This window comes from Carassius auratus, chromosome 2 (genome assembly GCF_003368295.1).
Source record: "Carassius auratus strain Wakin chromosome 2, ASM336829v1, whole genome shotgun sequence".
Lineage (NCBI taxonomy): Eukaryota > Metazoa > Chordata > Actinopteri > Cypriniformes > Cyprinidae > Carassius > Carassius auratus.
Genome location: NC_039244.1, coordinates 11,196,476 through 11,209,654, shown reverse-complemented (window position 1 = coordinate 11,209,654; position 13,179 = coordinate 11,196,476). Strand labels below are relative to the sequence as shown.

The 13,179-nt window shown below is 36.9% G+C and overlaps 2 protein-coding genes across 5 annotated transcripts; both read left to right on the top strand.

Moving 5' to 3' along the window:
• The first annotated feature begins 4 nt into the window (after window positions 1-4).
• Window positions 5-3,370, top strand: LOC113115561 (probable flap endonuclease 1 homolog). Of its 2 annotated transcripts, XM_026283140.1 has the most exons (11): window positions 81-267; window positions 544-619; window positions 723-825; window positions 994-1,048; window positions 1,460-1,521; window positions 1,624-1,760; window positions 1,884-1,944; window positions 2,144-2,275; window positions 2,573-2,718; window positions 2,858-2,999; window positions 3,080-3,370. In XM_026283140.1, exons 1-11 carry the CDS (start codon window positions 123-125, stop codon window positions 3,134-3,136), a joined length of 1,116 nt encoding a protein of 371 aa, XP_026138925.1. In that variant the 5' UTR covers window positions 81-122; the 3' UTR covers window positions 3,137-3,370. The 2 variants fall into 2 exon arrangements, with proteins under 2 accessions (XP_026138931.1, XP_026138925.1); XM_026283146.1 differs by lacking the exon at window positions 3,080-3,370 and having other exon boundaries at window positions 5-267; window positions 2,573-2,736; window positions 2,858-2,997.
• Window positions 3,371-4,713: 1,343 nt separating this feature from the next.
• Window positions 4,714-12,988, top strand: LOC113115531 (arf-GAP domain and FG repeat-containing protein 1-like). Of its 3 annotated transcripts, XR_003293903.1 has the most exons (13): window positions 4,714-5,043; window positions 6,057-6,150; window positions 6,253-6,368; window positions 7,087-7,231; window positions 7,357-7,513; window positions 8,014-8,130; window positions 8,998-9,139; window positions 9,253-9,329; window positions 9,402-9,497; window positions 9,599-9,745; window positions 10,009-10,097; window positions 11,152-11,287; window positions 12,154-12,988. XR_003293903.1 is itself a non-coding variant. In XM_026283118.1 (12 exons), the coding sequence occupies exons 1-12, from the start codon at window positions 4,877-4,879 to the stop codon at window positions 12,211-12,213; spliced, it is 1,407 nt and encodes a 468-aa protein (XP_026138903.1). In that variant the 5' UTR covers window positions 4,715-4,876; the 3' UTR covers window positions 12,214-12,988. The 3 variants fall into 3 exon arrangements, 2 of the variants coding, with proteins under 2 accessions (XP_026138903.1, XP_026138911.1); XM_026283118.1 differs by lacking the exon at window positions 11,152-11,287 and having other exon boundaries at window positions 4,715-5,043; XM_026283126.1 differs by lacking the exons at window positions 8,014-8,130; window positions 11,152-11,287 and having other exon boundaries at window positions 4,715-5,043.
• The last annotated feature ends 191 nt before the right edge of the window (window positions 12,989-13,179 follow it).

Sequence of the window (13,179 nt, the reverse complement as noted above, 5' to 3'; positions counted from 1 at the left end):
AAAGTCTACGGCAAGCGAGTCGGGTCAGCTTGTATTGCAGTCGCGAAACGAGTGACGTGAGGTCGTGGTACGTCGGCGCTCTGTTACCACGGCAACCACGTGAGAACTGGCACCATGCGGAAATGAAACTGAGTGATGAAGGACAACAACAGCAACAGTCCTACAGGCGCGATTTAAAGTCAAATATGGGGATTACAAAGTTAGCGAATCTTATTCACTTTGACGCGCCAGACTCTGTGCTCAACAAAGAGATCGGCGATTATTCTGGTAAATTCAATGCAGTGCTGTTCAAATGGAACAAACAGATAACTGGGTTTGAGTAAAGCAAACTGAATAAATATTGAAATGTAAGAAGCCAATGACAGGCGGAAAATGCAAATGCAAAATTGAAACTACTCCTCAGAGTTATATATATATATATATATATATATATATATATATATATATATATATATATATATATATATATATATATATATATATATATATATATACTTTTTGTTTGCATAAAACTGCACTGACTGCTATGTATCTGTGATTTAGGAAAGATTATAGCACTGGTTACATCTATTGTGGTGAATCAGTTTCGCTCTGCTCTGCCCAGTCATATGAAGCTAAGGTCAGTATTATGGAGTAACTGAGTTGGTTAAAAACACATTCAAATCAGTGTCTTTTCTGTTTTGTAAATATGAGGAATATAATACGAGCGTGTGATGTTGCAGTCCTCTCACAGGCTTGTTTTATCGCACGCTTACTTTCCTGGAGCATGACATCAAGCCTGTATTTGTGCTTGATGGCAGACCACCCGATCAGAAGAGAGCTGTGGTGAGATGTGTACTCACACAAGTATTTTGTCATTGCATACACTCCCAGGCCACTAGTATTTTGTTGGTGAAAATACTAATGGCTTAAGACTTAAGCACAGAACTGTACATATAATAATTATGTAACTATATGTATGTAATAATATTTAATATATTTAAATTCCTCTAGCTGGAAAAAAGAGCTCAAAGCACAGGCTGGAACCGCTTACAGAGCTCCAGCACAGGTGTGTGGAGTTGTATTGTAAATATGAGGCAAAAATAATTGAGTAAATTGAGTATACTCAATAATCAGTGTCACATGATCCTTCAGTAATCATTCTAATATGCTAATCTGCTGCTCATGAAACATGATTTATTAATATCATTTGTTGCGTTATATTTTTTTATAAAGTGATACTTTTTTTAAAGAATCTTAAATAGAAAGTTCAAAAGAATAGAATTAGTTTGAAGTAGAAATCTTTTGCAACATTATTGAGTAAATTTCTCTACAGTTATTCAAAGTATTATTTTCTTCCAAAATAATATTATAACTGTATCTTATTTTACACTCTTTCTTCTAATAAATATTTCTAGTGTGCTAGTGACTATATGACACTATATGACATTTATGTACATTATGACATTTTGCACTTCAGTGTCCAATTTTAAAGAAGACTGCCAGTGTCTCTTACAGCTCATGGGTGTGCCATGTATCAAGGTATTTTAATTTAGTCAGCTTTATAAAAAATAAGTTCTGTCTCATAATAATATGATAGGTTCTTGCTTGACTTATTTTGACTTTCATCGCCGTGAATGTCAGGCTCCAGGTGAAGCAGAGGCGCTGTGTGCCCAGCTGGTCAAAAGTGGCACAGTTAATGCTGTAGCCTCAGAGGACATGGACACACTAGCATTTGGAGGAACTGTTCTGCTCAGACAGCTCAATGCAAAGAGAGACAGGTAAGAAAGCAGTCAAAATTGTGTTCTAATTATTGGTATTGCAATATATATATTACACTGTATATATGTATAAATGAGTTATTTCTGTATTATGGTTATGTCCTTAAATCATTTCTCTCATAGTGAGGTCACAGAGTACTCCTTACCAAAGCTACTGGAAGCTCTACAGCTGACATATAATCAGGTATTTTCAATGTTTTACTTTCTTTTCGTTGTTTGCTGCCCCTTGCTCATAATTTTTGTAACAAATCTCAGTGCCTGCCTGTCAACATCAGAATGCATGGCTATTGTTAAATTAACCTCCAAAAAATCAAAAGAATAGGAGTTTTAATAATAAAAGAGTGTTTGATTTGTGTCACTTTCTTCCTGTCTCTCTTTCCCAGTTTGTTGACCTGTGTATCTTGCTGGGCTGTGACTACTGCGATAAGATTGGGGGTCTTGGACCGAGTCGAGCACTGAAGCTTATTAAACAGCATCATACTATAGAGGGTGTGATGGAACATGTCAACAGAAAGGTGCTTGTTCAGAAAGAAATCTTACAAGCCAAGTTGGCAAAAAACAGGAATTGTGATTGTCTTTGGTTTTCTGTTGTGATGTATGTCTGATTTTTCCACTTTGATTTCGTGGTGACTTTAGAAGGCTCTATAAGGCAACATTCTGTTTTGTCATCACTTATTCACCCTCATGTGCTTTTGAAAAACCATATGACTTTTTTGTTCTGTGGAGCACAAAAATAGATGTTCAGAAGAATGTTCTGGTTGCTGTTGTTCATACATCAAAATAAAAGGCTCTTTCGCTGTGAATTCTTCCAGACACACCCAATCCCTCCAAACTGGCAGTACAAAGATGCCCGCGAGCTGTTTTTTGAAATCCCAAAAATCGACGAGCCTGTCCTGGCCTGGAGTGAGCCTGATGAAGAGGGCCTGGTGCAGTTCCTGTGCAGAGAGAGGCCTTTGAAGTGCATATCTGTGTTCTAGTATTTACTAGCCATTATTTGATCAAGAGTGCAATATTAACTTACATTATTTAACATTATTTGTTTTTTAGTTGTGCATTTAACCTTTCTTTGGGTATGTGACCTTGTTCACTGTTTTAAGGGAAGAAAGGGTGCGGGGACGCATGAAGAAGTTTCGTGAGTCTCTCTTAAAGAGAAGAGAGCAGAGGGAGGTGGATGAGAAAATGGGCCAAACTCGACAGTCACGTATTGAGGAGTTTTTCCGTGCAACACGGAGGAGAAAGGTCAGATATCAATAAAGATGTATTGTAAATTGAATGCTTGCTTGAACATTGTAACAAACAATCTCGTCTTCCTTATCTAGGCTGAGGCTGCAGCTGTGGGAGCATCCAGTGAGAGAAAGCGACCGAAAGCGAAATAATACGGACGCTTTTGAATTTTGAATCTTATGCCATTGATCCAACCATCATGTGGAACAAAGAGTCAAAAGTATGATGGTATGCATCTGTTTTAGATGCTTAAATTCCTGAGTTTTTTTATTTTGTTCAAATGGCAACATAATGTAAATCCAGTGTCAAGAAAATATTTGTTTTTACTGTTTTTGTATCGTGTACAAAAGAAACGTTTATGCCTGTATTAAATTACAGATTACTTCTTTTTATTTCTAAAAAAATATACTGTGTTTCATTGTTGCAGTAGTAGTGTGGTTTGTATTTAAAGGAATGAATGAGACAAACATGAAAATAAGCTGTAGATTTCCTCACCCACAGGCCATCCAAGATGTAGATGAGTTTGTTTCCTTGTTGGAACATATTTGGAGAAATTTAGCATTACATAACAATAGCCTGACATAACGTTAGTGGATCCTCTGCAAGTGAATGGGTGCCATCTGAATGAGAGTTTATCCAGCTGATAAAAGCACCACAATAATCCACAGGTAATCCACAACACTCATTACCATCTTGTAAAGGGAAAAGCTACTTTATTAGTTACAAATTCATCACAAAGATATTTTTACTTTACTTTATTTGAACTGTTGCTTCTGGCCAAAATACGAATTAATAAGTCTAATAATAACAACAAGCAAATGTTCTAGTTTTGACAGCACTATTTCTATAATGTGGTTTCACACCCGATGTAGGGTAGATAGAGTACAGTTGCCTTTTACATTTCCTCACAAAAGCTATTACAAACACGATTTTCATGTGATATTTCTTGTATTTACTGAACAAAGAATTTATGATCAATAATACACATAGTTCATTTCTTTTCACAATTAACAGACATTTGTTAGGTATAGTTGAAACATTTTTTATGCTCTAAAGTAGCCTAGCAAACTCATTTCACATGTTAATTTGATACCGTTCTATGAAATAATTGGATTTCAGCTCTGTTTCATTTTTGTTCTTCATTATACATGACCGATAATACTGCTTCCTTGCCAGACCCAGGTCTTCAGTCACTGAACAATTATGATTTTAAGCATTCAAGTTAGAAATGGTTAATCTCTAAAATGCTGAACAACTTTAAATATTCAAACCATTCAAAAACAGCTTATTGTACAACCATAGAAACAACAAATAACATTCACTTAATAATCACTGAGTTACTCACTCATTCACATAGGCTACTCATTAATCAACTTACTCTTGTTGGGTCAGAAACAGTTTGTGCTTTATATTCGTATTTATTTGTGTGGATACATGCACAATGTACCAAGGAACTATCCATAGAAAGTAAATGTCAGACAAGAAACCTGGCTTCTCCCTTAGTTTAATTGTTCTCTAAATTACATTTGAGTAGACCTATCTTGTAAATAGCATGGCAGTCATTTAGAACCTTACTATCACCATAAGACACTCTACCATATCTGTAGCAAATTCGTGAGAGTCTCAATTACTGATCCTTATTAATTTGAAGAGTTTTCAACTGTTTTTTTTTGACCACGCACCAGTAGAGGCGTGTCTCTCCGCTGCAGCAGGTGGCAGTGTTGTGTCTCTAACGACCCACATCAGTCCAGAGAAGAACTGGACGTGTATGGCTATTCCTAGTTGTCTTATGTGGAACGATTTTCCAGCACTGTCTGGCGTGTTTATGCAGTAGATTTACCAATAACTCACGGCTCCACCTGCCCTAGACTCGACAGTTCTGTTATTTCGTGATGGCGGCGAGTGCCAAGCGAAAACAGGAGGAGAAACACCTGAAGATGCTCCGGGAGATGACCAGTCTTCCTCCCAATAGGAAATGCTTTGACTGCGATCAGCGCGGCCCGACCTACGCCAACATGACAGTGGGCTCCTTTGTGTGCACCACCTGTTCCGGGATACTGTAAGTTTTTAACGAGGCCCCTCATATTCACACAGATGGTGTATGAACTACTTGTTTTCCATCAAGCGTCTGTACTGGCAGACGCCTAACAACCCCTGAGAGATCATCTGCAGAGTGTGTCCCAGCTGTCTTTTTATCATCATCATCATCATCTTCATCACAACATCAACTTTCACAAAAAGAGCACGAGGTTCAGGGCCAGAGCAGCCGATCTTTTCAAATAAGGCATGCTCCTAATAAATAAGACGTTTGTGCTAGTTGTGAGTTTGTTGTTAAATTATTGTATCAACGTGTGAAACACCCATGTTTAAAGATTACAGCTGCTTATGCAGAGATGATGTTCATAACTAGAAGAACTGAAGAAAATGTGAGTGCTTTTGAACTTACAGGCAATGCCACACGAAGATGTCTGAATGATGTTGTGGTGCTGAGTTTGGGGCCCCTGACAGAGCACATGGGCTCTTAATTCACTGGCTAGTCAGAAGAGCCAACATGACAGGGACCCGGCTACAAGGGCCTCCAGGGGCCCCCAAATGGCTTTAGTGCTCCAGTGACCTCAAACAGAGCCTTAGGAATCTTAATGGTGCTTAAGTACACCACTTGAGTCAAAAGAGACCACCCTCATGGTTAATTTATACAGCCTTGGTATGTTGATACATTGTTTTTATGGTGTCCTCCTGGCTGCGAGACTGTACTTGGCATCTTGGCGCTTTTCAATCCAAAGGTTTTTTTTCTCCCTTTTTTTAAAGAAATTATTTATTTATGATTAGAATGATTTGAAATGTACTTTACATATTATAATTTTTATTATTTAAAATTTAGATAGAAAAGTCACAACGCATCTTTCTTCAAATAAAGCATATGTTTTGAGGTATCATTTGTGACTAAAGTGCAGATAGAGTTTGTCTAGAAGAAGAATAAATATTAGCACCACTAATAACGTACAATACGAAGTTTGTTATTGTCTGTGCCATGACCAATCTGATGTTTATGTTGTTTGATCTGTACCCCAGACGAGGCCTCAACCCTCCACACAGAGTGAAGTCCATCTCTATGACAACTTTCACCCAACAGGAAATCGAGTTCCTACAAAAACACAGCAATGAGGTACTACATGCTTCAAAACAAAGGGCACATTATGATATGCACAGATACTGAAGTTCCCTTTGAGCAGTCACTCTCTTTGTGTGTGTGTATGTGCGCGCTCAGGTCTGCAAACACATTTGGCTGGGATTGTATGATGACAAGAGCTCCGTGGTCCCAGATTTCCGTGAACCTCAGAAAGTCAAAGAGTTTCTCCAGGAGAAATATGAGAAGAAAAGATGGTAAGGAGTCTTTGGTCAGATCCGCTCTCCTTTTTTACTGTTTGTTTCTGTGCAGCATGTTTCTGTTTTGTTTTGTAATGCTATAAAGCTGTTCATTTTCATACAGAGGTTCTCAAATAAATCCTGACATCCACAGTGGAATCAGGAAAGTGCACTTAATTAAGAAATCAGTACTGTCCTGTCCCAATAAAGGCAAAACCCCCCAAAGAACTCTAAATCCCCACCTGAAAAGCCGAAAAAAAAAAAAAAAAAAAAAAAAAAAAAAAATATATATATATATATATATATATATATATATAAAATATTGACTCATTTGCTGATTTACAGTTAATGACTTTAACAGTAAATTAAACATAATAATGCAAATCAATTTACAATAAAGACAAGCTGTAAATAGAAAAATTCTCATTCATGGCATGTACACTACCATTCAAATATTTTGGGTTAGTAAGTGTTTGGTTGCATTACATTGATCAAACGTGACTGTAAAGACATTTATAATGTTACAAAATATTTCTGTTCCAAATCACATTTGAACTTTCTATTCATCAGAAGTTTTCCTTAAAAATATAAAGCGCATACTTGTTTACAGTAGTTGCCAAATCAGCACCTCTATTCTAAAAACTCGTTAGAAATCCCCAGGGAGACCATGGCAAATTAGCCTTCCAGGTTGGCTTACAAATTGACAGCTCTGTATTTGTGCCACCATCGTCTGCAGGTATGTTCCTCCAGATCAAGCCAAGGTGATTGCCTCTGTGCAGGCCTCAATATCTGGTTCATCTGCTAGCAGTACCAGCAGCACCCCAGAGGTCCTTCCCCAGCCGCTCAAAACCCTACATCTTAACAAGACTCCATCCAACCAGGTAACACAAGCACCTACATGCTCGTACTTTCATTTGGAGCCACAACACCGCTAGTTTTTCTCCTCAAAACCATGTTATGGCCTTTTTTTTTTTCTTTTCATGACTTCCCCACGTTTCTCTCTCAGTCCCCGGTGACCGGTCGTGTTCAGGTCCAGCCTTCAGGCCAGGAGAAGAAGTTTGACCTCCTCTCTGACTTGGGTGGAGATATTTTTGCTGGCCCCCAAGCTCAAACGGCCAGCTCCTCAAACTTTGCTAATTTTGCACATTTTAACAGGCCCTCAGGTAACCATTAAAATTTGTAATAGATTGACAGCTGCAATTTATGTATAAGGTGAGGAGAGTGTTTAGATGCTGTAGCTGGTCACAAGTTCCTTAAGTTAAAAGTTCCAGCACTATTAATCATAGGTTGCTTTTGGTCATTCGCTTAAAGGGATAGTTCACCAAAAAATGGATATTGTCATCATTTGCTCACCCTCATGTTGTTCCAAACCTGAATGGCTTGCTAGCTTCTGTGTAACAGGGTTTTGTCGATATGATGAAAGTTTAGCGGATCTGATGTTGTTTTGAACCCCACACTTGAAAAGTGACCTGAGGGTGGGTAAATGAAGACAGACTTTTCATTTTCAGGCGAACATTCCCTATAATTGATCATGTCAGCTATCCTATTCTACAACAATTTGTACATGATGTCAGTCAGCTCATGATTTTGCACTGTCCCTTTACTTTTTTTTTTTTTTTACCTCATCAGTCCTGTTCATTAATGTATTTTGTGCCATCTGTAGCACAAAATAATGCCACCACAGACTTTGCAAACTTTGATTCCTTTGGAAATGCCAGTGTACCGTCACATTTTGGCACATCACCCCCCTCAAAGCCTTCCCTTCAACAAGCCCACACAGGTACCACATCTTGCCCCATCCATTGTGTTTTATGCTCATGTGTATTTCCATTTCCATTCATGGCTGTTACAGCATATAATCGGTTAAATGTCACCCCTGTGTTGTGTTGTTGCTGTTAGCTTACTTCAACAGTACTGTGCTGGTCATTAAGGAAGGTCATTGAATTGACTCTTTATTTTAGTTTGCATCTATTGATTTATTTAAAAATACATAAAAAATCCAGTTCATACAGTGACTTCAAACACCTTTTCTCTAATGAGCATGTTTTAATTTCTGAATCAAAATTTATTCTGGAGGCTTAAAGTCAGAAATGTCTGGGTGATACAGCTGTCTTGATAGCATTATGAATAAATAATAATAATAATAATAATAATAATAATAATAATAGTCTTGAAGACATTATTAAGTAGTTTGACCATGTTTACTCCTGGGGAACAAAGAAAATAATTAAAACCACATATTAATATTTAAAAAAACTTTCGTTAGAGCCAAAAGTTATATGGTGTGAACAAAATACAAAGATAAGACATAAATTGATTAACATAAATGAAGCATACAACATGAAAATATATCCCAGAAAGGACTCCTGCAGATTTCCTCGATTGTGTGACAAGGCACGGTTAGTTCAGGTTGTAAAATGTCATATGGTGATTCGTTGAAGTTTTTACGTTTTTTTTTATTTATTTTTTATTTTTTGTAATATTGAATAGTTATAGTTTACAGTGACTAGATGATTTCTCCTTTTCATAATTTCCCGCCTTATTTTTGTTGTATTTTTGTTGTTGTTGACAGCTATGCATTTGTTAATGCAATAAGAATTGAATAAATTATTATACATTTAAGCCATAATTAATTTTTGCGATTCAGGTGGAGGCATGTCGGTCTCGCCACTACCCAGTATGGCTCCTGCGCCGCCTCAGAGCAGTTTATCAGCAGAGGACCGTTACGCTGCTCTGGCCGAGCTTGACAGTGCCCTCAGTTCAACCACTACAAGTGGAAGTGTACAAGGGTGAGAGATTACTGTGTTATAGAAAAAGCACAATCACCTTGCTTTCATGCTTTAATATTTTTGTGTGCTCATGTATATCTTGGTGTGTGTGTGTGTTGCATGCACTGCCAAAGTGTGTTTGGAGGTGTCCCAGGAGCTGCTGCACCTCCAGCTCAGCCAGTACTACCCAACATGCAACAGGGTTTTGCAGGTGGAGCTTTTAAGATTCTTTTTTTTTTTAACATTTATATTTAAAATGGACTAAACTAATTTCATTGTGCAGCTGCCCCCTCCACAAACCCATTTGTGGCTGCTGGGATGGTTCAGGAGCCCATGTCTACAAATCCATTCCAATTCAACGGAAGAGCAGCAGCTTCAGGTAAAACCTGAATTATTACCGACCGTTATGTGTGTGCCCAATAAAGGAATAAGCAGATGAAACGTACTACTCCTCCTCTGGTCTCCTTTTATTTACTTTAGCCTCATTTGGCACTGGCTCCATGAGCATGCCTGCTGGCTTTGGGAATTCAACCAGTTATTGCCTGCCAACCAGTTTTAGTGGGACCTTCCAGCAGCAATTCCAAGGTCCATTTCCCCCACCTGCAGCCTACCACCAACAGCCCAATGGTATGTGAGAATTATTTTTATTTATTTGAGTGTGAGGTGGCCTAAAACCCCAGTGGCTTATGCCTTTTTTTATATATACTCTGATAAGTTATGAGAGGCTGTGTTTGTATTGTATTAATCATCAACTCATTTTGCTTTTTGTGCTTTGGTGTTGCATGAGTTGGAGTATCATGTTCAGTTCTTTAGCCTTAAGGTCAGTTTTTAATGTCGGTCAGTGTAATGCACTAGCACCGTGTCCGTTCTTCTTCTATGGTCTTCCTCAGGGGGGTTTCCAGCCTATGGACAGACCAAACCTATGGGCAACTATGGGCAGGTGGTCACAGGACCTGGCATCTCCAGCAACCCATTCATGGTAAGCGATCCAATGGCTGTGAATTTATTCAATATTCAATATTCTTTATTCATTTTTTCGAAACATTGCTTCTCAACCTTTTAGACACCAAGACATTCAAAGGCTTCCCAATATAAAGGAATGTTTTCCTCTGTCATATGAGCTATGATCATCACAAAGCTGCTAGTTTTCCAACTTTTTTTTATTAACATGGAAGTTGATGTGTTTGTCATTCCAGAAATTTTAAGAATGGTTAAAAAAAACAATTATTATTACCGAGGGAGGAAAATGTGAAAAAATAAATAGTTTTATTAGTTTTGATAATAGAAACATATTTAACGATGTGCTCACACTTGTAGTTCGGTTCTCTTGGTTCGTTTGGAGCTGACCAAAAAGAAAAAATGATACATTTGATCCTGGTCTGCTTAGGTTGCATTTTTGACAGAAAACCTGATTGGCTGGGTTGATTGACATATTCAAATTTTAAGTTATCCTGTTGCCCCCTTGTTGGTCCCCGGCCCCATGATAAATGAAACATCATAGCCAATCATTGTTTACCTAGTGTTGCTTAGTGTTACTAGTTTGCATGGAGCAGTTGATTTGAATAAAGAGCATTTCTGTCTTAGCTCATTTAGGCATGTATATAAATAAAGCAAATTGCACCACAGATTCCACTCCCCCTCTCAATTCTACTTTGCTGTCTACATTCTACTAACCTATTAATAAGAAATTGTGCAACACTGTAACAGTGTTATCTAAAAAAGTAACTCCAAAGTAAGTTTTAAGTTAATTGCCATTTGTGTTGCTGAAAAAATTATGCTGATGATACATGTGGCAACTTTTGAGCAATGTTACCGGGAAACCAGATGGGGTCCACGACCGATCTGAAGTATTCAGATAGACATTTGTTACCCATTCTCAATGGGAAAGTGCCCAAGCAACATTGCTCAAAAGGTATCATCAGCCTTAGTCAAACTCTTGAGTCCCACATTCCACAATTATTAAAGGTGCATTCAGTAGAAGCAGTGATTCTTGCTAGCATCATAATCTTTGTTTTTGTTTTTTGTATTTTAAGTACAGATATCGAATCGTGCCATCTCTTGATCATCTCTTGAGTTTTATGTAAATGACACTGATACTAGTGAGCTTTAGAGTGCAGTCTACACAATAATTAATACTATCACTTGACGAGCAAAAGAGAAGCAACTGTGGTATGTATTTTAACACTTGTTTACACATAATGCATAGTACAATGTTCCCCAATATCTGTTTTTTAATTTGTCCTGCAATTTGCACATTGTTTGACGTACAACATTTGGTATTGCTAAAATACAGACAATGAAATGTTGCTGTTTTTTTTATTCGATTAATCAAAGACATAAAACAGATAACATAATAAACAGATTCAAATCATTAGTGGCAGCCCTATAACAATTAAAATAATTATAGAAAACCATCATGAATACAACAAAAAGTTTTGCACATTCAGAAATAAATTGTGTTTTTGTGAAGTGTGATTTGAATAGTTTGGTTAACACAATAATAATAATAAAAAATAAATATATATATATATATATATGTATATCTATATCTATATATATCTATATCTATATATATCTATAGATATAGATATATATCTATATATATATATATATATATATATATATATATATATATATATATATATATATAGATTAGATATAGATTAGATATAGATTAGATATAGATATATATATCTATATATATATAGATTAGATATAGATATATAGATATATATAGATAGATATATATAGATATATATAGATATATATAGATATAGATATATATAGATATAGATATATATATATATAGAAACATTTTAAGTTGGCACTTAAACTGCTGAATGCACCTTTAATGTGTTAATGGCAGTCCATTAGGATCCTAGCCAGGTAGAATTGTCTTAAAATAATTGAATATTACCTTTGAAAAGTAATGGTACTTCTAATGTGCTCATAAATTACCAACACACCTTCAGAGCAATGTTTCTTCATCACTTCTGATGGATACATTATATTGTCTTGTCTTGTCTTCTCTTCAGGGTGGAGGCCCAGCGGGACAGTACCCCACAGGAGGTTCCTCCACAAACCCCTTTCTTTAAAGCGCTTTTTATCTCAGCAGCATCATGCACACATTCCGCATCACCAATGCTCTAAACAATTGTCTTCAAGAATCTGAAAGTATTCTGATTCTGTATTTACTGCACTGAGTCCTCGACATTAGAGAAAGAGCTGTGGATAAGCAGGCGACGGTCCTCCCCACCCATCCGTGTATACAGGACAAAACGCCACAATTGTCCCTCATCATTTATGCCTTCAACTCAATAAGCAATGTGTTATGCCTAGAAAGTGAGCTCCTTGTGCATATCAGCATTTGTAATCCTTTTAAAAACATGCTATTCACAAACCGAGACCAGCAGAACACAGTGGGGTCTAGGGATGCTGCGATTAGCTGTACAAACAACTTCAGTTTGTCCTTAGCACCTGCTCTAGCAGAAACGTTTCATTCTGTTTAGGCGAAAACACGTTGTGAGGAATAGATGCCACTAATCACCTCAAGAAGGTAAGAAAACATGGTTTGGATTGAAACCTGACGCATATTGTGAGGGCAGAGGAGTTCAGCACAAGTGGCTATGTAGATGAAGCAGGTGTCTACAGCACAAAAGGACTGAGTAGATGTAAGTGGAAGAGTTCACTTTACTATGATTTCCCCTCGGGTTCTCTATAGCTGCACCTTGGGAAACTGGCAGGTGTGACCTGTAGTGTTCTCCGTCAATAGATTTTTGACCACATCAAAAGTTACCTTTACAGGTATACGGTTAATGTGTACATATATAAATATATGTATAAAATATTAAATGATTTTTAACTACTGTGTACATGTGTCTGTGTTTGTTTTTTGTCTTTTGCTTAATTGAAGTGATGGCTGCTAAAAATTCAGCTTTTCCCGTCAGGAATAAATTACGTTTTCAAATATATAAAAAATGAAAATGGAAATGTTCAATTGTAATGATATTTCCAAATATTACTGTTATTATTTTTATTATAAAATATATAATGAAAAATGT